We start from the raw sequence: 26,878 nt of genomic DNA, 5'->3' as shown, positions 1-26,878 counted from the left end.
TATTTAATTTTTTTGCTTTGTTAGAGTAAAGCGTGTTTTAATTTGCCTGGTGTTTAGATTGAAGCTAGGCTATCCTGAGGATCTTTTGCTGGTCATATGCCAATGGCCTCTGACAGGGAATTAGCAGTAGAGTTCATAACATCTATTGAACTCATGTCGTACTTAATTATTTTTCGACAAGGGGTGATGCCTGTCAATAGTTGACTTCTCTCCGACATCTCAGTATTTCCATGGATTTTGTAGTTTCTCTAGAAAATCTCGGTCTTTAAGGAGTACTACGTAACAATTATTTTGCATTAATATCTGAACTTTATTCCACTCATTTCTTTTTTTTTTTTTTTTAATGCAAAGTGTCCCAGCATCATGAACAACTGAAGGATACAACCCATATAGGATGTAACTGCCGTAAAATTGCGATTGGGTCCTGAATGAAGCTCTAACTTCAGTGTTAGACACTGAGGTTCTGTATCCACAGAGAGCTCTACAGAGGGACAGGAAGGCTCCTTCATTCACAGCAAAGACAACACAAAAAAATCCGCTGTGGGTGCCATCTGTGTGGTTGAAGGAGAGATCCTGATGGAATAGTTCAAGGCCCTGTGAAGAGCAGACAGTGACCTACAGGAACGTTATCAAACAATTGATGGATGTAAACTCTTAATTAATACTTAGGTAGAAGTCCCTCCTCTCAGAGAGGGCATCTCTTCTTAAAGGCCTTTGTTGCATAGTCTAAGGGGTCTGGTTCCTTTTTTGCCTCTCTCTTTTCCCACTCTCTGGGGTTGGTTTTGAACAGCAGCCTACTGCAGCAGGAGGGAAGGAGAAGCTGCCATATTACCTCACCTACAGCCGTTAGGGCAGGCTCAAGGGAGCAATAGGTTGGAGTGATGAGTGACTATTGCTTCTATTAAGCAATTAAGCAAGTGCTGTAAACAGTAGGCTGTTAAACAAATAATAGGAAGCAGCGTGACTTCTGGCTGCATATTTAAAGAAAGCAGATAGAAACTGCATACTGTCGTGTCTTGCTCCTGTTGGACTTCAGGGGAACTCTGAGCATGCCAGTTGGATCGAGTGACTCTGGACACTCAGCATTTACGTGCCACCAGAGATCTGTTTTAGAGATGTAAGACAGATGTCTGTCTGGACCTTGGTCAAAAGTTCACGGCTACACCATTGCCTATCTACTGCTTCACGTTCTTTCACCTCTCCATACCTGCACCACTTTCCAGAGTCATTCTTCATAAGTAAGAGTGAACTTTAAATAAACTAAATTTTCAGTTGTCATCTGTCGGGTCTGCCAGCAGAAAAGTACAAGTATGCAAGAAACGAAAGGGCATGCCAACCTCGCTTGATAATTGTTTATCTATTTGCTGCTGTTAAATTTCTATTTGCTGTGTGATGAAACAGGATGGACTTAATAAGTTTGGTTTCCCAAAATAGTAAGATTGAAAGCAAAAGTTCTCTGATGTGCTAAACATATAACAGATATTGCTCACTAAACAGTGTCTCCTTACCAGGAAATATAACTGTTTAAAAGAACAAAAAATTGTCCTCATATTATGAATTTCTAGGGGAAGTTTCGGAATTTGCAATTATCTACATTTTTTAACATTTTCCACCAATCCCATTGTCAGTTTTCCTTCAGACATTTTCAGCGATTGATACTTCTTGCGCTTCTTTTTGCTTCTTCATCTGTAGGTAACCCATAAATTGTCAATTGCTTTGTACTACTTTACACATCAACTATTTTCTGAAAATCAGGTGGCAACTGTATCACCAGTACCATGGAGTATTATTGTGACGAAAGGGAAAAGGTCAATGAGCATCTATGTTCCACAGAATTCTGTTTAGCCACTGTTCTTAGAAGTTCAAGAGGTGAAATATTTTTACTTTCACAGGGTATGATACGAAGCACTGATCATCTGCATAGATGTAAAATAAGTGAATGAGAAAAAAATGAAATGCCTATTCACCTGTCCTCTTGGAGTAAACTGTAATTAAAAATACTTTCTTTAGGCCTTTTAAGTCCCAGGCGCTCCTTCAATAGAAGATCTACAGTTAAAGTATACGCTTCATTGATTCCAATTAATTTATTTAGATGATACAATTCCCCAAGGAACACTGTGTGTATAGGCTTACTGAACACCTTCATTCTAATCTACTAAAATTAATGTTATTCTTGGGAACTTTTACACTCACTTGATGCAATAAAACAGACATTACAACAAAGCATTGCAATTTTTTATTTCTAGCCTCAGCCTCCAACGAAGACTCCAAAATGGTGAGAAAAAACAAATTAATATCAGGAAAGCTATGGATGTTAACAATTCTTGATTTAGGATGAGGTTAGAGAAAAAACTAATAAATGTTTTCCCCATACTTAATCTTTCAAATTATAACTAAAAAATGATGACCTATATCTTATGTGGATATGGTGACTATTTCTTTCCCTTTCTTATTTCCTCTTTCTGTTACCACTTATCAGGAACTTGTCAGAAAGCAGAGACGTACAGGACATATTCATCATTCAAGGTACCTATTTCTAAACAGGATGCTGAAATTTGCTTCCTGTCCTCCTGCTTTGTTGGCCTGTTTGGATAGTAGCTAAAAATCCCATCCAACAATGCATGAAAAAGATGCAAGCATTTAGTCTATTAGAATAAAAAAAGGCCATATCTTGGTTTAATATTTGCTGCTTATGTTTCCAGTCTCAGACATCATAAATATCCAACTCCCCCCAAAAATTTCTCTTTTAAATTCCAGGTATCCCTTTCACTGTCCTATTCATGCTACATATCCCACTTCTTGTGCAAGCGGCAAAACATCAGATCCAAATATGTTTAGCTACTTAAAGCAGGATTCAATAATGTCACGCATATAAACAGAACACAGGGATAAAATGATGCAACAAAAGCAATCCTTTCAATTCTTTCAATTCCTTTTTAGTTTCAGTGGTTTCTCACTGTCTGACCTCATCATATATACAGAAATACGCTTCTGGGAGGAACTGCAAGCGTTTGTCCATGTTAAAGCTTAATGACAAATCAGAAAGCAATGATTCCTCTGCCTAAATCTGTTGAGAGGTGTAAGTGTGATTCAGAAGAACCCTGTATGTATACAGGCACGCTCAGGTTTATTTAAAAAAAATTAACATCATGTTGTTGTGAAAAGTAGCAGCTGAAGGGAAAGTCCTTATTATGGCAACCTACCAATTACAGCACTCACAAAGTCAGTGCGTCAAACCTGTATCTTTCATCTTCCAACCTGACCATCAAGCTAAAAACTGAGGTATACAGCTCCTTTTGAAGCTATGACTCTATGCAGAAAGACGCGCAAGAATCAGAAAAAGCTTGATTTCACACCTGAGAGGAGTATAACGCAAGGTGAAATATCTGGTAAACACCTTAAACTGGAAAGCAGTGGATCGAGCTGTCTACTTAGTTGAATACTTTTCAGCCATGACTGTCACCCAAAAATAGGCATAAACATATTCTTTCGTAAAGTACATGTATTTATTTATCTGTTTATTTCTGTATTTAGAGCAGGAACTTCCATTAGTTTCTTAGAAAGAGCCTTTGCAGAAGCTTTCAGAGCTTTGAACCTGACATGAATGAAGCTTTGACTCAGACCCCTAAGCCACAAGGAGAGAAGGGCCATCAGACTTGTCCCTGTGAGCTGCCCAAGCTGTTTTGGATCTTATCCTGATGGTTCTCCCTTCTTCAGGAACCAAATGGGTAACATCTAGGCATCACATCACTTCCCCACAGATTCCTAAGTCCTCTCTGTCATCTACACTTGAAATGTCACTAAAATACGTACAATATCTAGTAAGTCTTCTTCCAGAACCAGAAAATAAGCAACCTTTGTTTATCTGTTTATCAACTCAGGATTCTACTTAATAACATCTACTTGTGGGACACGTCAGTTTATTTCAATCAATTTTAAATGTTTACAATAGAATAAGGCATTTAGACTCCTTCATTCATCTGCCTTATTTAAGCCTTTAGTGGAGAACACGGTACATTCATCCCTGTACTGGCTAAAATCCGAGCACAGATCTAACACAGATGTGGTCACTAAATTTGGTCAGGAAAAACTTACCCTTACGGAAAGCAATTTTCAGGGAGTGACATTAATATTGCAGAGAAAAATAAGCTAACTAATACTTGCTATACTAACGAGTTAGTATTAGAAAAAAATGAGAAGATAAATGAGAAAAATATGTAAATGAGGATGAAATCTATACTTGAGGCAAAATGGAATTTGCTGGACATGCAGAAATTATTTGATACACAGCTTGAGACTTATAGTTTGAGATTTAAATAAGAACTTGATTTAATCATTCTTTTCTATCATCTAAATTTCCAGTGGGTGTCCAAATTACTTCCATCCTCTCATGAGCGATAGGGTATGCAGCCCTAGGATATAAGCACCACTATCCAACAACTGCATCAAGTGACTCACAACATGAATGTTATCCAGCTCATCAGGTAATCCACTATCTTCAGGAAGCAGTCTGACCTTCCTCTCAAAAGTCAACATGTATGTTTCCTCAGCCTAAAATCTCTAACAATCTATGGTGTGCATTGCCCTTCTAAAACTTTTTTACGTCCTGAAGTTCAGAAGCTGCTCTGGACTACAATGTAAAGGGAAGCAAAATCTTTTATTGGCCCCAGGAAGCATAGTTTTTAAAACAGAGAGTGCCTCAGAAGCATCTAAAACAATTAAAAAAACTTCTCAGTGAAAAGTATTTCACGTCAACCAAACAAACATATTTTTATATCTCTCTCTACATATATATTCCTTTTATTTTACAGAAAGAATTTAAAGTATTAATAAGTAACATAAGCCTTTCAAGGATTTATTTTATGGAGTAATAATCCATGCCAAATGCTATAGACGGCTGAGAATACAATGCGGGGCATTAGCACAGCATAATTTACACCCTATCGTGCACTTCTGCTTAATTTAGCAGCAAGAACTCAGCTCCCCCTGTGTGTTTCTATAAACATTTAACAATAGAAACATCATTCTAGAGATATTCCCTCAAAATAAACCTGATCAAATCCTTACTGGGACAACAGATGGAGATAGGGCAGATGTACCATAGGACGTGAAAGTTCAATAACTGTCAGTCAAGAGCTGCAGAATGGCTACTCTGAGGAACTACAGTAATGGTATATTGAAAAATAATTAATTCAACAGTCATGCAAAATCAGGAAGAAAAAAATAACAAAAAAAGAAAAATATTAATAAAAACCCCAAACAAAACCAATCAAACAAACAAAGAAAACCCAAAAAAGCGAAACAAGACCAAAAAACAACTAAGGAGAGGGAATATAAGCACTATCGTTAATGTACTTCTAGACTAATGACTTGAATTTCTTTGAGTACATGTCACCATTCAGTATAAAGTAGAAGTTTAATCAGTTCACTTTAAAAATATTAATAGGATAGAAATGCCATCTAGGAGGTTATTATTCTGCAATTAAAAAAAAAAAAAGGATTGTGCTGTGTCTCATACAAATGTTTATCACTAGAACAGATGTTCTATCAGTCCACCTGAGCAATGCAATTCACCTTGAAGTGTAATAGGGATGCAACACATCTGCAGCAAAGGACATTGCCTTGAGTGACAGGCAAGCAAGCCATCTTGACATTTGCGTGTATTCACCTTTATACAGCATTTATAAGTTAGGTTTTATTAAATAAACTCACTGAGCTGAATTTTTAGAAGTGATTTTAAACAAGATTGACTAACTGCGTAACTTTAATCAAGCTGAACAGCAGCCAATTATGCCCAAATATGACGTGATATTACATAGCTGATCTGGTACAGCTGGATGTAGTTGGCTTTACAAAATTATATCAAAAGCAAGAGAAAATGGGCATATCCATGTATATTTGTGAACATCCTCAAGAACATAAATATGCCTGCAAGACACTGGGATTCATGACAACTGAGTGCTATGGAATCTGACATGCACAATAATACACCAGTTTCTTGCCTTAGTGGGGCATCAGTTCATTATTCCATGATGTTGTTTTAAAACTCAGTTAAACACAGTTGTGGACATGGAAACACTCTCTCATTCTCATATAACTCTCATTATAAACTGTTAACTTTGAGCAGGGAAGCTATCAATCCTTTTCCCATAAATGCAGGAAAATTCTAGAGGAAAAGATTCTTCTTAAAAATGAAAATTAAAATTATTTAACAAGAATATGTTATCTTCTGTAGAGGCAAGATAATCTTTCAAAAATACTCATGCTGCCTGTGGGTAGAAGAGAAATAGTGTTCAACTTAAAGGATTATAGCACTCTTCCTCATTATACTTTTTTTTTGTGAATTCAGCATTGATGAAAGATGGAGGGCTATAGCCTTTGAATTCATCTTAATAGACATGAGACACACAGCATGGGAAAAGAAGGTTTTAAATACATTTCTCTGCCAAGATATTCTAATCTTGGTTTCATCTGAAACCTTGAGATTTGACTTTTGTCTGTGTAGTAGAGAAGCAAGGGGCCATTTATTGCACTTAGGAACGTGTGTGTGAACACAGTCATAATCCAATAAAGTTGTAAGTCAGCTCCTTGCCTTTGCCATGTACTGAATCTGCTTTTTACTGCTAGCTTGTTGAGTAAAGCAAGTTACAAGTGCAATCAGAAAGTTACGGCTTTCCTAACTGCAATTTGTAAACATTGTAGTTACTTGCACATGTAGGGACAGGGGAAGGTGAACCGAAGGCCAGACTAAGATTTAGATCTAAACCTTGAATTCCACTGCGTGCCTAAACCAGATGTAACCAATTCATCCTCCTGGCATGGCAATCAGTAAATGCCAAATCCCAATAAAACCCAAACAGCAAATGAGGGTAATCACGTGTAGTAAAATCTCCTGTACCTGGAGGCAATGTGTTTTGTTTAGCACCCTGAGAAGCATCAGAAGATTTTGTAAGAAAGGCTATCTATCTCATGTTGATTTCCCTAGATGCTATCAAGTCGATCTTCAGCTGAGCTCAGCACGCTCACAGACTCATGGTGGCTAATGTAAAGATTGGGAATTGAAAGGAATAGCCAGTGCTTGTCCTCAGCACACCACCATGGTTTATTGAGGTAAGGTGTATTTTCCTGTCGTTTGGAAATGCTTAGCAGGGAAGTCGATGCCACCTTTCAAAGCTCAACCTGCCTAATGATGGCTCTCGCAGGAGCTGACATTTGCTGTAGTCAGTGTAACAGCTGAACAGCAGTGATGAGCTCCAAGAAAAGGAAACATGCCAGTGTTTCCTCTCCCATCTTGGCTGATCAGAGAAGCCTCTGGCTGAAACCTTGAAAAATTCTATTCTTTGTGCCTCTCTGCTATGAGGTCTTCATAATTGTTCCTCTGGATTTATGGAAATTTTGTCTATGATATAGTATTATTTTTAGTGTATGTTTAAAATACTATGCTTTCAGTATTGAGCTATCTAAAACTTTTTTCTCACCTACATCCTGGTTTTCTCTTAGATGGTACTATATGTAGCCCGTGCATACAGTACCAATGTAGAAAACACAACTTGATTCAAAGATGTTGCCAATTTTCTAATTTTTTACCACCTTCAAGTGGTAATCATTGTAAGCTTGGACACGGGGAACTTTATTTCCCTCTTCTCCCACAATCTTCTTCAACATTTGTGTGGTCCTCTTCCATCACTTTTTGTATCATCTTCCCACCACTATTAAACATATTAAGAACATTCTCAGAACTTCTTATTGCCTCATGCTGCCCATATAACTATCACTTTATCAATACTCATCTTCTTTCAACTTTTAATTTCCACTAAAATGTATCTTATCTTTCAAATAATTTGTCAGGCAAACCTACTTTCACAATTACTGCCTTAAAGGAAAGCTGTATAATCAACAAGTCTTTTCTAATTGCTTTTTTTCTGCTCTTTTAAACATTATTGCAGCCATTGAGACATTTGGATAACACTGTCAGTGCTACAGTAGCTTCCACACCTATGTAAGTTCATTTGTTTCCACATTGTAATGCTAATGGATCTGTCCGTGCCGATATTTTCTTCTCTAAATCAAGAATATATTCATAAAGGAATTATAATTGGATTGGTTCCTTGAATCTAGTTTGACAACTGCCTTCCCCTTTTTACTGTTAAGCCTTCCCCTTTTTACCTTTAACAACTAATTAAAATCCACATATATATACAGATACATATATACATGTTAATTTTATTTATATATATACATACATGCACATATACATACAAAAATTCTAACTGAAAATAACCTTCAATTATCCTGCTAGTGCTCATAAAAAAAACCATGGACATTCATTAAGTGGAATTAAATATGCCTTTTTTTTTTCTTAAGCATAATGGGATGAAGACAGCAGTCAAAAGATTAACTTGCAATGTTGCCACTGATGATGTAAAATTCTACAGAAAGTTTTGCTTAGATAGGCAAAGGTGTAAAATCAAAACCTTCACATGCATTTTAGATACTAGTGATATCTAAGTGTGAGAAAGATATTAAACCCCTTAATAACTGGATATTTAGCAAAAGGAGGATATTTGAGAGAAAAGGTTAAATACTGAAATTTATTTGTATTTATCATGAATGTTTTAGATATATGAGGAAGAAATTTAAAATATACTGTAGAAATTTTGTCCCTGAGGGAGAACTGAAAAGCCATATGTTCATACAAACCTTTTCCATGTGTATTGATTATAGTACCCTAAAAATTCTTAGCCAATAGATGTTTTTCAATAAAGTGACTTTAAAAACATTTCATTATAGGCACTTAGAAACTGTCAGACTTTGTCTTATCACTGTTTTTTATTGAACAAGATGCATAGGGCATACAATAAGACAAAGAGGCATTTCCATCCTGAACAGATGATAACTTTCTTGTAGTTTGGATTAATCATTTTAGGTAAAATATACTGTAAGAAAAAATCTAGAAGTAAAATCCCAATCTGATCAGTTTCAGAGTTCAAGTTCATGATGTGCTTGCAGAAACAAGTGAAAACTAGCTATTCAGCCTCTTAGACAAAAATGTATTTTATTAAAATAAATGTCAGGATGACAAAAGTAGTCATTATACATTCAGCTAAATAATGTTGTGCTAATGTAACAAGTAAAAAGGACAGTTGTTCCCTGCATATTGTGTTAATGTCTGCTGCATACCAGAAGACCGAAATTAACCTTACATCTGTGTAGTCTTTTCTGACTCTTCTCAGAAATACTGTATTTAATAAAAATTAGGTTGTATTTCCTAGCTCCTTCTAGAATAAAAAATTGCAAACCTCTCTACATAATGTAAACCAAAAAGGAATCTATTTTTGAAATTAATGTTCCCCAAATTGTTAAGACATCCACAGAACAATAAACGTTTTTCTTTTCCCTTATTTAATGGGCAGTGAGACCTTATCAGTCTCACTGCCCATCAAATCGGCCTCTCTCTTTTCAGTTTGATCTTCACTTTCTTGAAATGGTCCATGGTAATTCCTTTGGAATACAGTGATTGATGCTGATGGGAGAAGAATGCATTAATTGCAGGGTGCCCTAACAGATAACTTGACCAACAAGCTGTTCAAGCCAAGAAAGTTATTAATTTCCACTGGAATTCTAATGAAGAGAAAAATGCCTCATTGACCATGCATGCCAAGAGTTCTGAAACAGCAGAGATCACTGAATTAATATGTGAGCCTGGTGGGACATTATAATTGCTGTTTATGGTTTTGTTTTCTTTTTTTTTTTTTACAGTAACAAAAGCAAAGAAATAAGTCCAGAGTAAAACATAAGAGTGAAAATGGAGCTAGCTAACTATTTTTTTGTTTATTAGGCATTCTTTCCCTCTGTTGAGATAGGAGCACTTATTTGCCACTGTCGGCAACTGATGCTATAGCAACTGTTTTGAAAATGTCCAAATGCAAGTGTTATTTTCAATTGCTGAATGTGACAAACCTCTTCCTTTCTTTGACTTCAAGAAGCAAGAATGAGACAAAAGTATCTAAAAATTTGAGCAATTGTAGTGCGGATGAAGAACTGAGAATCAAGGGCAAATAAAAATGCACCTAATTGTTTAATATGTTTTATTTATTCTAATTTTTTTATACGTACTCATATAATTGTTGTTGTTGTTGTTGTTATTATTAAATTGCCATTAATTTTTTTATGATTTGTGGGCCTTCTCATGAAGAAAGCAGCAAACAGAATAGTAATACACCCTCCCTTGGAAGTTACACTCAGCGCTATTCCATATTAGTAATTCCATATTAAAAAAGTTGGACCAAAGACAGGGAAATAAGAAATACATTGACTGGCTGAAGATGTGGTGTAAAGGAGATGAAAGCACTTTTCTTCCTCAAATCCGTCCTCTTGAAGGCAAGTTTACAGCTCAGTCCTCTACATATTTTTCTCATTCTACAAGGAAGTAATTTGTTCCTTCTGATGAACCAGATTTCTCTGTTTCTCCTTATTACAAGTTTCTTAAAAAGAAATCCCCATTATGTAATAGTTGTGATATACAACACATGTATACTTAATTAACTGGTTTAATTTACTAGACATGTACTCTGTGATAAGTAGCCCACCACTAAATGGCCACATTTTCAACCATTGTTGTGCTATATCATAGAACAATTAATGATATTTCTTTAGTACGGCAACAGACTATGTTCCAAATGAATCTTTGGTCACTTTACAATGTACTGTACCCTGAATATTTTTATTCATGCTTTTTCTTACATAGCTTTCTAAAATATATGCTGATCCTTTTGAGGAGTTGTAGCTGTTGCCCATTCTTACGATGATCTCTAGCAACTAGAACCTCAGAATTTCAGCCTTAAACCTTGAGCTGCCTGTACGTTTGCTTCTTTAAAAAAAAGTATTAAAAATTGTGGAAAGAACAGATTTCTCAAGATGCACAGCTCTATCTCTTCATCTCATGGATCCAATCACCTGCTACACAGCTGTAGAGAAGAGCAGCAATTGTGCATATAATGCATTTTGCACGACATCATCTCTGTTCAAGGAATCTTACTCCCTTTTTTTAGGACATTGCAGTGTCTGCCAGTAACATGAGAATGACAATGGGTAAACTTGGAGACAGTCAGACGATTCAGTTTGTTCCAAATTCTGCTACTGGCCTGCTCCATAAACTTGTGCAAATACTATTTTTTTATGCCTTCATTTGGACAATAGAATTCATACATTTTTAGAATTTTAGAACATTGATGGATACCAGCTAATTCTGTAAAGCATAACAATCCCATTCCCCCATTTATAGTAAAATGGGTAAGATGCAATCTGAAGAAAACTTTTATTTTTATATTTATATATATATAAATACATATATGCATTAAACAGGTTAATTTGAAAATTTAGGCATGTTCTTACTTTAACGAAAGACATCATTTCCCGTTGACTTTAGATAAAAAAATAATAACCTATTTTGACGCAGCAAGGTACTCTCTGAAGAAAATCTACTGAGAATTCTTGAACTAGAATAATGAACAGCTACCAGAGAATTAAATATAGTTGAAATGAGAATTATAAATGGAAGAACTCCAAATTTTCATTTTCTTACCTGCTGGTTTACGGGAAAATTCCTGTTGATTTTTTTTATCTATAAAAATGAATAAAGAAATAGATTAATACTCAGTCATTAGAAGAAAAAAAAAACGCAAACATTGGATTTTAGAGACATATGAATATACCATTTTACCTTTTCTGTGACACCATCTTTTGTTGGTCTTGCACTTCCGTGACAGTACTTAATTATATAAGTAATTCAGGACAACTTACTGCCATCCACCAAAATCATCAAGCCTTAAACAAATTTCTTTCCTTAAAAAATGATAGAAAATTGGGCTGGAATAGCCTTTGAAACATCCCTTACTCTACCCTGTATCCTAGGTGCAAAATCAAGTGTGCAAAATCAGTTTTGATATTTGTTCAAGTAATTTTTTCTTAAAACATTCAACAATACCCCTAGGTAAAAAGTAAGGAGAAAAAGTGTCTGAGACCCCTGATTCACGAGGAGTTTGCACTTAGCCCTGCAGATCATTGACTCCATCTAAATAAGCGTTTTCAGCTTTCTGACACAAAAGCGTCCAATACAAGGAGAATTAAGTGTAGAACATACCCAATCCTGCCATTAGTAGAACGAAAATATTCTTTTTTATTTTAAGCAGAAGCCTTGAAAGCTTTTGAGCAAACCTAGTAAATCTACCATGTGCATTCATGACAGAAAATTAATACCTAGAATTTATTTTTCCTCTCTTGTGTTAACTTTTCACAATTGTTTTTGTAGCTATGGGTAAATGAGTATAACACATCTTTAATTTAAAGACATTGTCAACTAGGAATCAACTGTATAGCCCTGAAAGCCCTGAAACCACAGTGTAACATTTACACTGTTTCAACAAAACGTATGTTATCTTTTAGAAGAAAAGAAGAATCACCACCGAATTTCCTCCAGTGTTTACAACATCATCTCAAAACAACTACATGCAGAGATGTGAGTGGCACTATGTTTTGCAGACTTTAAAAGCAGACTGTTTGCTGCAGTGGTAACCTCGTTGCATTCTTCATGCAAATACTGAGCAAGTCTGTAAGTCTGTCACTGACATCCCACAGCTTTGCTATCAAAGGATAATTCTCACTGTCAAAAACATGCTGGCAAGCAATTTCAGTTGGCTTTCAAATGTATCCTGAATCAAAGTGTCAGAAGAACGTTTCCACCCTCCCTGCTTGGCACGGACATCAGCTTCAGTTTCCTCCCTCCTTTCTTCAATGCAAGTTAAAGGAAAGCATTAAAGAAGCTAGGACATTTGGTGGACAAAGTATTAAAATAAAATGAATACACACTTTATAAGACACCAAATATCTCACACAATTTCTTAAAAGAAAAGGTGGGTGAAAAACACAGGCTTTTGACAGAAAAACAGAGATTCCAAGACTTTCCGGATTTATTCCTAAATCTGACATGAAATACTGCAGCATGATAAATCCCTGTTTGTGTTAGTAGTTGCTATTAAAATCTTTGTCAAAACTGTGTATTTCCTTCTAGTTCAAGCAACAACTACAGCCAATACAGTGAAAAATTTAGGTTATGAAAGAACATTGACAAGAAAAAGAGATTTTACTAGTCTAAACAAAATACTGAAAATATATCTTTAGGGGTAAGATACAGCTACATATTAAATAATTTGTTAGTGTTTTTGTTTACTTCTTATATAGAGATTAATTTTTTTAACAGAAATAAGGTACATTGGGAGCCTTGTGTACTTTTAAATGTACCTGGAAAATGTAAATGCTGGACCCAAACATCATTTTCTCATTCATAAATTTCCAGTTCGTATTTTAAAGTACAATCTAACACCTACATTGCATGGTTATTGTAACTGTTGTTACTTTGATGAATTAAAACAATCATGTTTATCTTTCAGGTAATATGGTGATGGTTTCATGAAATGCATTATTTTTAATTACATTATAGTTTGCAAACTGGATTATAGGTCTCCAGTCTTATCTGAAAATTGTTACGTGTGATTAGTTTTAGGAACACCCTAAATTTTTATCATTCATATGCATAAATATTTGACATTTCATGAAAAACAAAAAAGTTCTACAATTAGGCAACAGAAGTCACTGATCTTTAAGATTACGAAATACACTGCCTTGAGAATATGGAAAGAAAAACATTAGCCAACATTGTTCTTCCCAGCATGTTAAAAAGCACACTGAGTAAAATCTAACCTACAGATGATCAAGACCCACCAATCCTTAAGTATCAAAATTTAAATGTAAATATTTTTTACAAATGAAAAGAGAAAAAAAATACCTTCTGTTACTTGATATTTAGAGGAGAAATGTTCCTTCAGTCTTCCATAATGTTACTGAACTCCTTGTAATACTATTATTTGTTAAGCAGAATTACAGCATACAACACTATGTAACTGATGCAAACGAATAACATTTGTTTTCATCAGAGGACAGAAGTATGATACACTGCAAACATATATGCACGAAATTTTTTTAAATAAAGCACCTTGGCAGATACTACACTAAGAAAGAAAGGCAGGCACTCCAAGAACATTCTTTAGAAAGCTGTGTTTATCCAGAGCAATAAAAAGTCAGGAGTGGCACTAAAGGAGACAAAAGAAGCTAGTAAACAAATTCTGTTCTGAAGGCAAAGTTGCAGGAAGCATTATGAGAGCTGAAGTGAAGCTAGCACGAAGTACTTGCTCCTACTTCATGATCAGGAAAGCAGGTGATGAGGGATGAAATTCTGTTCTTGTTCAACTTCCTTGAAGGCAGGAAAAAAAAATCTAACACCATAGAGAAACTAGTTTGGGATTTGGTGATCACCTAAACGTGGAAGGATGAAGAAGCGCTTAAAAATAAGGTTTCTTCAGTATGTTGCATCTGACTAGTAAATAGGCAAGTGGCATTGATACGAGACTAATAATGGAAGAACAGATTTTAGTGGAAGCTATCATGGAAGAATGGTTTGAAGCATAATTGATTGCAATAAGGGAACAAACATATATGACTAGATATATTCAAAAAATTCAGCAGGCCAAATACGTTATGACATCATAGCCACGAAGAATACTTGACAGGGAGATGATATGAAGTGAGACATAAAGAAGAGTGCACCATGTTCAAATCCAGTTAATTTCGTGCACTAGATGTTGCCAGCAGAGACGGACAGTTTTCACAGCGATGGCTGTACCTGCTCTGTAGAAGAAACAAATAAGAACATGGAACACATCACTCCTCAGCAGGGTGAGCAGATGAGCAGGCTTTGGCTTCAGGCATGCATTATTGGAACTTTTGGTTGTGTTTTTTGAAAAAAATTATTTTATTGCATTTAACTGTCTTCGTGCCATAGAAGCAGAAATTCAGAAGATACTCATCCATACTACTATGTTTTTGTGTGAATTTTACTCTATTTTTGTTGCCCTCTGCTGGAATGCAGCTGATTAAGCTTGCAAAAACTTTTAAACATTCAGATGAAACTGAACTGAATTGTTCACTCCTCTGAGAGCTACTATTTCAGACCTTCTTTGAGCAAATAGCACTATAATAACTATTTTCAGTTTCCATAAGAGGATTTTAAAGTGTAATCTCAAAACCACTATTTATTGGGGGTTTGTTTGACCTTTTTTACCTATTTATTTTAATGAAATTTGCTATTCCAATGTAATCACAGGATCCTCGTGAGATGATGAGGAAATGTGCCCTTCAATGAGCACATACCACCCTAAGGACTCTTAAGGGCAGTATGATCTAGAGATAAGGGCACTGATTTGAGGTTTTTCCAATTCCGAAAAATTTAAATGGAAGCAATCATGTGTTTGAAAACTCCATGGGTCTCATGCTTGCTCTAACCCTATTTCCTGAAAAACTCTATTATAAATGAGGGACTCACAGTCCTAATGTTATACTGGGAATGATGATTAACGATACTGTGAGTCTAAAGTATCACAACCAGTCATCTGCAAGAAGCAATAATACAGTAGGTGTTAGTTGCCAGAACAGGGTGCTTGACAGAGACCATTCCCTTGGAGCACCTACAGAACAGCCAAGACGGGAGGGCAACATTTGGAATGAGTGGGCACCAGCTCTTGTTCAGTATTTTGCTGTCTTAGATAGTAGATCAAGTCCTCCCACACTTTCACGTATGATTTGATCTATCATTTTCTTGCAGCCTGTAGATGTCATGGAACTTTGCAGGTCTCCTTCCTTATCAGAAATTTTCCAATTAAAAAAGAACACTTTATTATTTTAATTTATTCTGTCCACATATCTGGATTTCCCCAAACAATTTAGACTCTGTATGCTGATTTACATTCATTATCAGCTAATTAAAATATAATAGCTTGACAAGAATGTAAATTCATTAAAGAGTTCTTAACTTCATCTCGTGCATTAAAGCAACAATATGGTTCATGCCATTGGGATGTTAAGCAATTGTGAACAGGTAGCAAGATCATTACAATTTGGAGCACTTTGGAAAAAAACATGAATCCACGCTGTGATAATCTTATGTTAATGAATGAGTATGAAAGAGTAAATAAATAACATTTGGAATTATTAGTTGGTTAGCCTTATTTTCTGTCCTTGCTATGCTTTTGTTTGCTCAATGTGATAGGTAAGTTGTGGTAAGATTGTGAAATTTTGTTATTCAAGAGTATACATGCACTGAAAAAAGCAGGGAGATTCAGAAAATTTAAAAGCATGGAACTGTTCACACAAAATACATCATACGTTGGTGAATTCATTCAAATGTATGTATAACTGCCTATAGACTGAATGTAGGAATTCTTGATGCTGGTTTTACAAGCTGCAGTAGATTTTAGAGTTTAGGCTGAAAATCCATATAAGCTACGATATGCAAAGTGATCTGTCAATGTGTTCTGGAAAATACGGGTGCATAGAAACTATTTAATAAAACATTTCTGTATGCTTCCTGACCTACCAGTAATGGTGCCATTCTCTGTTGTGTGTTGATCACATTTTACCAGCTAAATGGTTCAAAGGATAGAAAGACTGGGATTATTGCCATGATTTCTAGTATTATCATGCCTAACACAGATTTTTTTCTTGAGACTAGATGCACTGGATTGCAAACGCACTCAGCCTGAATGAAGTCAGCATCAAGTTCCTTGAAGGAAGGAAGAAAGGTAAAAACCAGAATACAGGAACATTTACATAGAGGAGAGGCTTGATACAACGCTGAATAATGCATAAACGTGACCTCTGCTTTAGAGGCTGTTCCTATAGATCCCTGTAGGCTGAATCATTCTCACTGTGGTTTCTGGATGAGAACAAAAGTGAGAAACAAGATGATACGTGTTTCAACTTACATAGCAAACATTGTAAAATCTCTCTTAGGAGTCAAAAAAATTACAAAAATAGAGCAAATAGTTTTAAGGACTATAGACAATTAAGACAGAGTAGGCATAATTCAGGAAGTCCCCTATCAACTGACAGAATTCCCAAAGTAGCAGCTGTCTGGAAAGCCAAAGGGAAATACAACTATACTTTTCCTATGGCCAGACACAGGGCTATATGGATCTTTGTTCCGGTTCAATATCAGCACTTAAAGTTCTTGTGGATGATCTTAATCCACCTGGAAACTAAAAGTTTTCCTTTGAAAACTAAATACAAGTAGAGGAAGAAAGACCTTAGATAGTCTTTAGGTTTCATCTGGAAAGCAGTTCTATACTTCTTCAAGCTTCCTTTTAAATTCTTGTACTGACTGCCCCTGTATTAGCCAGTTGTACAAAGTATACAGAGAGCTTGCATGCTTTGGTGAGCTCTCATAGGTGCAGATATTTGATAAATACTTTTGGAAACAACAAAGGATGGCTAGTAAGAGTCAGGAATGCTCCCCCAGAAAACAAATGAGTTGAATACAAATCATTCTTAACAGAGGTCTTGAACTAATGTATGTAAAGAAAAGACTTGCATATTGAGAGTTATTATCAATTTATGGCATGTAAGAGCACTATTGAAGGACAAATGACCATCTGAACTATGATTGCAAACCTGTATACCATCAGGCTTCTTTCATTTGCTTTCTTGCTCAAAAGGATCCAGTGATGTATTGCGCACTACCGGCACAGCAGTAACGGATGGATATTACAAAGAAATGCCAGATTTGTTCCTATTACATGAAAGTGTAGCGGGAGCCCTAAGGACAAAAGCACAAAACCTAGTCTTCACAAATCTGTGATGTTCCAATAATTGGACTGCAATTACTTTTACTTAAACTAATTAAAAACAAAAAGATTCACCTAACAGAAGAATGACTTCATTTAATCCTGCAATATGTAATACCTCTTCCTAAATTTGGACATTGCCTTAATGATACTATTGCTGTTGTGCTTCTTTAAAGAAGATACTTGTGTTACAAACAACACAGTTTCACAACAGTGAATCTCCATAATTAAAATACCAGCAGCGACATGCATATTATTAGAGAGAAATGGTAAAGGCTGAAAACCAGTGCCAGCAGAAGTTATTATGGTCCCACCTAAAAGTGAGAAGCATATGTCTCTCTACTGAAGATTTACTAGAAAGACTGTGAACATAAGAACTGAAGAAATATGAAAAAAATTACCCAGAAGGAGATACAGGAAACATTGCTTCAGATAAGGAAATGCAACTGGATAATTGTGGTTTATAACATAATAGTGGTTTCCTCATTGGAGTATGATTACTGCAGTATCACTTACACTAAGAGTAAAAACGCTCTTGTAGGTAATCATCAGTAAAACATCTACTCACAAAATAGGGAAATATATTCCTCTTGAGTACCTCTTTCATTTGCAATTTAAAACAATTTTACTATCCACCAAAGAAAAACAGTTTGCAATGGAAATCCATATGAATACTTCATAGCAGGTCATAACTGGCTTAGTAGATGACAAAATGCAAAAGACGCAGCTATATCCTCAACACATTACTACATCTAACCATCAACACCCTGGAGCTTCAAGATATCTGCACTTGTCAAAAGAACGAGGTTAAGGCAAAGAAAAGAACTAGATTTTGAAGTAAGAGCACAGTGAAGAAAAACCTGCATCACTCTCCTTCACAAAACTGTGGCCGTAATACACATCTATCTGTACAAACACCCATGAGAAACGCCTGAATATACAAACTGTTCAAGAGGAAAATAATCTTATTAAACAAGTGTGCTAGATATGATTAAGAAATGTCATTGAACTAGTCAGAATATTTTCTGGTGGTGGAATAATTTTTTCAAACCTGATATATAGTTTGCAAGGGTAAATGTAGTATGCAAGGCTTACATTTATTTAATTCATTGTAATATTTGTGCTTGTTGTGAAACTTGGATGATGACAAGACAATCTGCATATAGAAAGAAACAAGGCTGGATGTTTTTGTCATTTGGAAAGTATTTATGTTATTATGTTGGTAATTCACAGTAGCTAATAAGAGAGTTAAAGTCATGAAGGAAAAATCAAATCTAAAGAAGAGTATCTACAGTACATACCTAGTGTTAGAATGACACAGCACTTGAGGGGATGAGATTGTTATTTAACAAGGATGGGTTTCAAAGGTAATAATTATCTAAATGCAAATAATCAATCAGATGGTTGATTACATAGTTTAGATGGTTGATTAACACGTCTGCAGCTCTTAGTGCCTCTGTCCACCAGTGATGACTGCAGAATAAGCAACTCCATGTCATTCTTTTCGCAGAAACCAGATTATTAAATTGATGAAAATATATCTATACATCTGTCCTGGTTTAAAACATCAGATTTCATACTTTCTGATTTCTCAAGGAAAGTAAACAATGTAGATAACTCCAATTTCAATTTTACTTCTCACTTACAATTTCATTACAATTAATATTTAGACTATATAATATCTAGTATATAGTATTTACTTTGATAAGTTTTCACAGAATGCCAAAGAAACAGAGGAAAAATTTTAGTCTAATGGTAGCCATAGTTTGTCTTATCCTAGTATTTCTGAATGCAGTTGCAAGCACTGATATGAATATGTTCGTTCCGTGATAACACAGAGGAATAGAAACATATAGCTGAAAAGCAACTCAATAGATTAAAGCTGTCTGCCCAGACCACTTCTGTGGCCCTGCCATGATGGCACTCGCAATGCCTTATGAGTCAATCTATTAGCAAGTACAGCTCTACTTAGTATTGGAAGTTTTTCTTATACCAAAAGAGACTCCTTCTGCTTGCAGTTTAAGCCTATTACTTCCCATGTAATCCATCACAGAAACTGCCTGCTCTTTGTGTAGCTTTTCTAAAGTTGAAACGTTATTCTTTTATTCAAGCTAAGCAGTTCCATTTCACTCTGTATTTCCTTGCAAGTGCATGCTATTGTCAAAGAAGTCCAAGCCCTCTTTGGTGACACTGCTTCTGCATATGAGCATTGTAGGACACATTGTTCCTGCATGACCAGGAGGATTGACTAGCACATTACAACAGCTCTGACCCCCTCAGCCTTTCTCCAGGAGTCTCATAGTCACTTTTGATCTGCTTACAGTCATGCTGAAATCAGTCATGCCCGCATGAATGAGCAGTCCCAGTTAATTGTCATTTGGCTAGATAGCTTTGGCAACATCCCTCAGATTTAAGCTCCTGGGAGACAGAAGGCTTCCCACAATGTTAGGTCCAGTCACTAGCCCGAATTTTTCATCGCACACAGCAGTGAGTCACTCATGACCAATACATCTCTTCCTCGTGGGAAGCGTGATCATTAATCTCACAGCTTTTCCAGCCTGCCAGGTTTTCATTTAATTTTTTCTCCACTCGGTCATTAGGCTTGAAACTTCAGTTACCGTGGGCAGCTTTGTAATGCATCCCTGCCTGAGAAGGGAACATTTCCCTATGAAGAAGACTTGCGAGTAGAAACCTCTTGTTTGCCAGGTTTTCCTCATCCACAGTAGGTGCTATTGTGGATTTTCCTGGCTTGCTGCGAATCAACTTATCCACACCCTCTGATTCCAGATTTCACTTGGTTTGACAGCTTTTTCATGTAACTTCCTCTATCTACTTCTTAAGAGATTTCTCTATCAGGTATGCTCCAACTGAGGCATCCTCCTCCCTCCTTGGCCTTCTTTGGGAAGGGAACTGCAAACCACAACTCCTACAAATTCAGTTTAAGACCTGGATTGAGAAATCTATAGTTTTGGATCCCATCTAAAGTTTCCACTTGCACCATTAGGAGGTGCGGGAAGAAAAATACCTCATAACAGAATTTATATTCTCATCATTACTTTCCTCATTTTCCTCTCCCCTAAAAGTCCTGTTCACAGCTTTTGAGTTTCTTCTTTATTCAGTCACATGGCTCCTTGCCTTTGAGGTCCGTCTTGTCAACCTGGTCTTTTTGCTCTGATTTGGCTGAAACAGAATGAGAGAAAACTACAGCTAAACCTATTTTGTTCCTATGCTCTCAGTCTATCAGCAGGCTTCTGACCTTGCCCACGAAGAGTTCACAGTTTGCCAAGGTTTGCATTATTTCAGGACTCCTCACTTTGGTAGAGATAACAACATTTGCAGTTCACTCTGGCATTTAATAAGACAAAGGGGGTAGTAAAATGGCAGAAGAAATGGGGAATTTTACACGATTATATATAATGCATGAGAAAATTAACCCTCTTGACAGAACTCAACGCCCTGTAGAAATTTAGCTAGTGATTTTTAAAATACTTGTAATAATTATACCATCGCATATCTGTCTAAATTAATTCCTGCTGGAAAAGTTCAATAAATTGGCCACTTGCCAGTGGCATAGACAAATACCTTTACCTAAGGCAATGAAGCTAAAGACGCTTTCTTAGTCTTCACAGGTATTATTCCTTCCACCACCCCCACCACCAACCCAAGTTTGTTTACTTTAGTTTGAGTGGATTAAAAATAAAATTATAGTATTGTGTCACATTTCACTTTTTATGTCTCAAAGAATTATACACTTTTATTCTCTTGGAGCTCTCAGGGAGAACAGCAATATTTATGAGATAATTTGTCTGACAGCACCAGGTAACAAACTGCTTGTGAATAAGCTAAAAAAAATCACCTGGTATTACATTACTTAAATAATTTGGTTGACATAATATGAAATAGCTGTTGAGACATTAGGTTCACATGATAATGAAGTAGGTATTAACACAATTGCTAAATTTGATACTAAAATTATTTTCATGTCACTGTGAGATGGGTATAAAAGCCTTAGTTTTTCAGTACTTGTTTCTACTGAAAGCTCACCATTCATCTGTATAAAAAATAATTGTAAATTTCACTTAAAACACTACAAAATTACTTTGTAGTACGCTTGTATTTAAAGGTCATGTCCTCATATTTCATAAAATATGTCTGGTCCCTCCTCCTTATACAGAGTGGAGTTCACTGTACTCTCAGATTAATCAGAGACTCACTCTAGCACTGTATTCAGTTATACTCTGAGCTGGTTTTCAATGAGAAACTCTTTTGCAATGAAGCTTCTGCATTGCCATCAGGAGGAAAGACTGGACTCTCCTTAACGTTCTATCTCTTAACAAGCTGCTGAGCCATAGCTTGAAAGGTCTTGAATTTATGTCACTTCTAAAGAATGCAGTTCCTTCTACTTATCTCCAATTTCACCTCATAACTAAGAATTCATTATAAAATCCTAAGGAAAAGTCCTTGAAAATATGGGTTTTCTCAAGTATCTTCTGGTATTTCTGAAAAGGAATGCTCAAGTACTGAGCAATATGGTCATATATAAGCGTAAAGAGCTGTCTATCTGGGGACCATGGCTGAAAGGCAGGCTAAGGGGAAGAAAATGTCGAAGTACCAAAAAAGGGTAGGGTACAATTTCTTGCAGAAACCAATTAATTTTCAAGCTTAGACTTTTTTTTTTTTTTTTTTTTTAAGAAGTGTGTTAAATACTGAACTACGTTTGAGGACTATTCCAATTTTGACAACAATAATGTTAAATTGACACAGTAGTAATAGATGGTATATTTTTCTTGCCTTGGATATGATCCTGTAAGACTCAACAGAATTTTCCCCAATCACTCATGAATTGTCAATTTCTTGGCATTAAGAATGACTAAGATAAGCACTGAGGATACAAGTAAATGTAAAGATGACTTTTGCTTAAATGTGCATTTCAGACTTGCCTATGAGAAAACTACGAACTTTTATTGAATTTCACTACATTATACTGGGCTAAATATAGAATCATAGAATCACAGAATTATAGAATCTTCATGGTTGGAAAGGACCTTTGAGATCATCGAGTCTAACCATACACACACAAAAAAACCTCCTACAATCTCTGCCACTAGAGCATGCCCTGAAGCGCCACATCTACACGTTTCTTAAATACCTCTAGGGATGGTGACTCAACCACCTCCCTGGGCAGCCTGTTCCAGTGCCTGACCACTCTTTCAGTAAAGTAATTCTTCCTAATATCTAATCTAAACCTCCCCTGCCGCAGCTTCAGACCATTTCCTCTGGTCCTGTCATTATTCACCTGGGAGAAGAGGCCAACACCCACCCCTCTCCAACCTCCTTTCAGGTAGTTGTAGAGGGCAATGAGGTCTCCCCTCAGTCTCCTCCAAGCTAAACATGCCCAGCTCCCTCAGCCTCTCCTCATATGACCTGGTCTCCAGACCCCTCACCAGCCTGGTAGCTCTCCTCTGGACACGCTCCAGCACCTCAATGTCCCCCTTGTACAGAGGGGCCCAGAACTGAACACAGCACTCAAGGTGAGGCCTTACCAGTGCCGAGTACAGAGGCACCATCACTTCCCTGCTCCTGCTGGCCACGCTGTTCCTGATACAAGCCAGAACGCTGTTGGCCTTCTTGGCCACCTGGGCACACTGCTGGCTCATGTTAAGCTGGCCGTCCACCAGCACCCCCAGGTCCTTTTCTGCTGGGCAGCTTTCCAGCCACTCTTCCCCAAGCCTGTAGTGTTGCTTGGGGTTGTTGTGACCAAAATGCAGGACCCGGCACTTGGCCTTATTAAACCTCGTACAGTTGGCCTTGGCCCATCGATCCAGCCTGTCCAGGTCCCTCTGTAGAGCCTTCCTACCCTCAAGCAGATCAACACTCCCACCTAGGTTGGTGTTGTCTGCAAACTTACTGAGGGTGCACTCAATCCCCTCATCCAGATCATCGATAAAGATATTAAACAAAACTGGCCCCAAAACTGAGCCCTGAGGGACACCACTGGTGACCGGCTGCCAAGAGGATTTCACCCTATTAATCACAACTCTCTGGGCACGGCCATCCAGCCAGTTTTTAACCCAGTGAAGAGTACACTTGTCTACGCCATGATTTGCCAGCTTCTCCAGGAGAATGCTGTGGGGGACGGTATCAAAGGCCTTACCAAAGTCCAGACAGAAAACGTCCACAGCCTTTGAAAACCATTTTTCAACAGAGAACAAAAAAAAAGGTAAAACAAATTTCAAATCCATTTAGAAATTACATATTTCTGCATATGTGAGAGCGACATATGGTATATAAAGTTCAAGAAACAATTTAGCTCTTTCATTGAAAGTGAACTGTGTCAATAGATTTCAGAACAGCAACTCACTGTCTACTTGCATTTCAGCAGTAAAAAAGATTGTTCAGTCAAAAGTATAGATTTTTGCTATATCAATAGTTCTTGTAGTTCAAGGGATTACACGATGTCATAACATGATGTCCAACACGATGTTATAAGTTAATAAGTGCAAACAATAGCCTTTCATCTTTTCAAGATGTCAACATATGTCAACTTCTCCTGGTTTAAATAAAATAATAATAAATAAAAAACAAAATCAAAGAAAGAATCATCCTTATGATACCTGAAGTATTGTAATAAATTAAAGAAATTATTAATTTTTCTATGACGCGTTCCCGCATCATTTTAGTGAAGCTTAGTTATCAATCATGGACATTATCTTTCCTGAAAGAAACAAGTGTGTCACACACATGCTCTGAAAATTAGTACTGCACTATAGTTCAAAGAAAAATCAGGAAACAAATTATTCAGTATAGGTATAATGAATGAAGACAGTGGCATAAGTAGAACACAAAAGCTATAATTTACAACAAGTGAAATGCGTATGTCAAGCTGCAACAAAGACAGATGATGTATAATGAGTAAAATTGTATGTGGTTACATTGTTATATATTGTCAGGATGTGGGAATTAGCTGTATAATCTCGATATTATTATAGTAACACTTAAAATAGTAATATATCACAAAGCTGTGTTATTTGGAGAATGTAGAACTGAACAAAGCAACTTAATATTTGAATAATATCGTGCTTATTCATAAAGAATAGGCTGCTATGAGAGCATAAGCTCAAAGACAAAGTAGAAAAAAACCCGAAAGATGAACAAAAGCAGAAATTCCTATATCAAATATAGAATTACTCTTTCACTATGACTACTAACTGTTCTTAGCAGAAATTAGTAAAAAACATACAATACAATTTGCAAAAGATTTAATTTTGAGCTGATCGTGACTGAAAAAAATAGAAATGAAATGAAGTCATAGCTATATAAATACAGTTTTTACCCTGAAATCATATTCACTGGGTGTTCTAAGCCACACAAAATTTATCATTTCTACTTTACTATTATTAGTATTGTATATGTAGAAAATTTCTGTACTCAGAAAATGGATTCAGAACAGAAGTTCAATCTATTGTAGCTTAGGAGTAATGTAATAAGGACACAGTTGTAATTACAGAGAATGTTTATTTTTAAAATTCTTCTCATTAATATATAACTAGTCTCCTGTCTGGTTTTTAACGTATTCTGACATTGTTCAAGATTGTGCCACGCTTACAAATGGTGACAATCATCTGTTGACAACTGATTTTTTGAGTAAATTCTGATCCAAAAGAGCATTCAATACTTTTACTTTTTTGTCGTTGTCTACCAATATTTTTCTTTTCAATATGCAGTGAACCAACCCTTCCCTTGGCCTCTCTGTTATCACTGGTGTATGTCAAAATTATTTCTTTTCACCCTTACTGTTTCCCAGCTAAGGAAACCTCATCTCACCCTACCACCTTCCTGGTTCTACACACTCATGGGATACTGCACAAGCCCACCCTTAGCAACAAATCCTACTCTGCTATTTCTTTCCTCTGGTTTAGGTTAATGAAGAGTTCATTATTCAGCCATGCCCTTATTGCACTTTCTTTTCTTTTCTTTCCAGTGGACTAGTAGAGTATGCATCTTACAGAAAATACAGCTACCTGTTGACTTTTGATTATACAAGTATTCATATATGAAAATTTTAAAAAAGTTCTTTGTACTGGTAACAATGTATTGGTAGACGCCCCTGTGCTCTACAGGAAATACTCTTGAAATAACAGCAGTAAACAGAGCAACAGACACAAACAATATAAAGAACTGCTAAGAAGCTAATGACAGACTGATCAAAAGACTGGTGGTGGTGAAAATAATCCCATTATCAGTATTAACTGTTCTTATCTTCTAATGCTTGGGGTAGAAGAAACCAACATGCAAAAATGTAAGATATCTTTAAGCTGAAAGGTTGATGTTTCTGGAGCTAAAGGTTTCTTATCTGTTCAAATCCAATAGAAAACAACATGCCTGAGAGTTGTATTTCTGATCAGATAAAAACAACATGGCCAATGGAGCTAAGAAGACCAATAATGCAGCAAGTTGATTTTTTAATTATTTGCTGGTGACTTGGTCAAGATGCAAACTGCCTTCTAAGTCACTCCATTGTAAAGAATGAATGGTATTAGAACCAGGAGCAAGTGGCAAGTTTCTGTGAGTCTATCTTCAGGGTTAAAAAAAAAAAGGTAAGCATAAAATGCATAAGCTGTGACTTGTTCTATGAACTTACAAAGGTAATGGGAAGCGGGTTTTGGATCAGAAGACTAAATAGAGGTCAGACAGCTATAATTGCTTTAAGCTAGGTTTGGCCTGCAACCTATCCAGCTATGTGAATGGCTACTTAATTTACTGGTAGAACCATCTCAAAGCCCAGAGAGTTCTAGTTGCTATCCAAACCTAGGCACTATATTTTTTTGACAGCTGCTCATTACATTTTGAGATGAAAATGCTGTTTATGGTTACTGTTTGGTAAATTAATGTGTTCCATACGGCTGCAGCAAAAGTAGCTAGCTTAATTAAAGTGCAGGCATACTTTGCTAAATAGTCAGGAGAGGTATACTGACTATCTCATTAGGCAAATAACTTTAAAAATAATCTGTTCAAAACAGCTTGTCATTAGCCTTTTAGAATTTTGTTTGTTATAGTATTTTAAAATTTATAGATTATGTTTATACAGCAATATCAAGATCCATTTATGTTAATCTGGTGCAAAAGGAAATAATTCTGATGTTAAA

General features: G+C 36.2%; 1 protein-coding gene across 3 annotated transcripts in view; it reads right to left on the bottom strand.

The window, feature by feature from the left end:
* Window positions 1-26,878, bottom strand: part of SNTG1 (syntrophin gamma 1) — a 357,236-nt gene that overhangs the window by 68,879 nt on the left and 261,479 nt on the right. For all 3 annotated transcript variants that reach the window (XM_063326848.1, XM_063326847.1, XM_063326849.1), the window contains one exon: window positions 11,585-11,623. In XM_063326848.1, the coding sequence (XP_063182918.1) occupies window positions 11,585-11,623 (39 nt within the window). The remainder of the gene's footprint in view (window positions 1-11,584; window positions 11,624-26,878) is intronic.

This window comes from Chroicocephalus ridibundus, chromosome 2 (genome assembly GCF_963924245.1).
Source record: "Chroicocephalus ridibundus chromosome 2, bChrRid1.1, whole genome shotgun sequence".
In the NCBI taxonomy this organism is placed as follows: Eukaryota; Metazoa; Chordata; class Aves; order Charadriiformes; family Laridae; genus Chroicocephalus; species Chroicocephalus ridibundus.
This window is presented reverse-complemented; position numbering and strand designations above follow the sequence as displayed.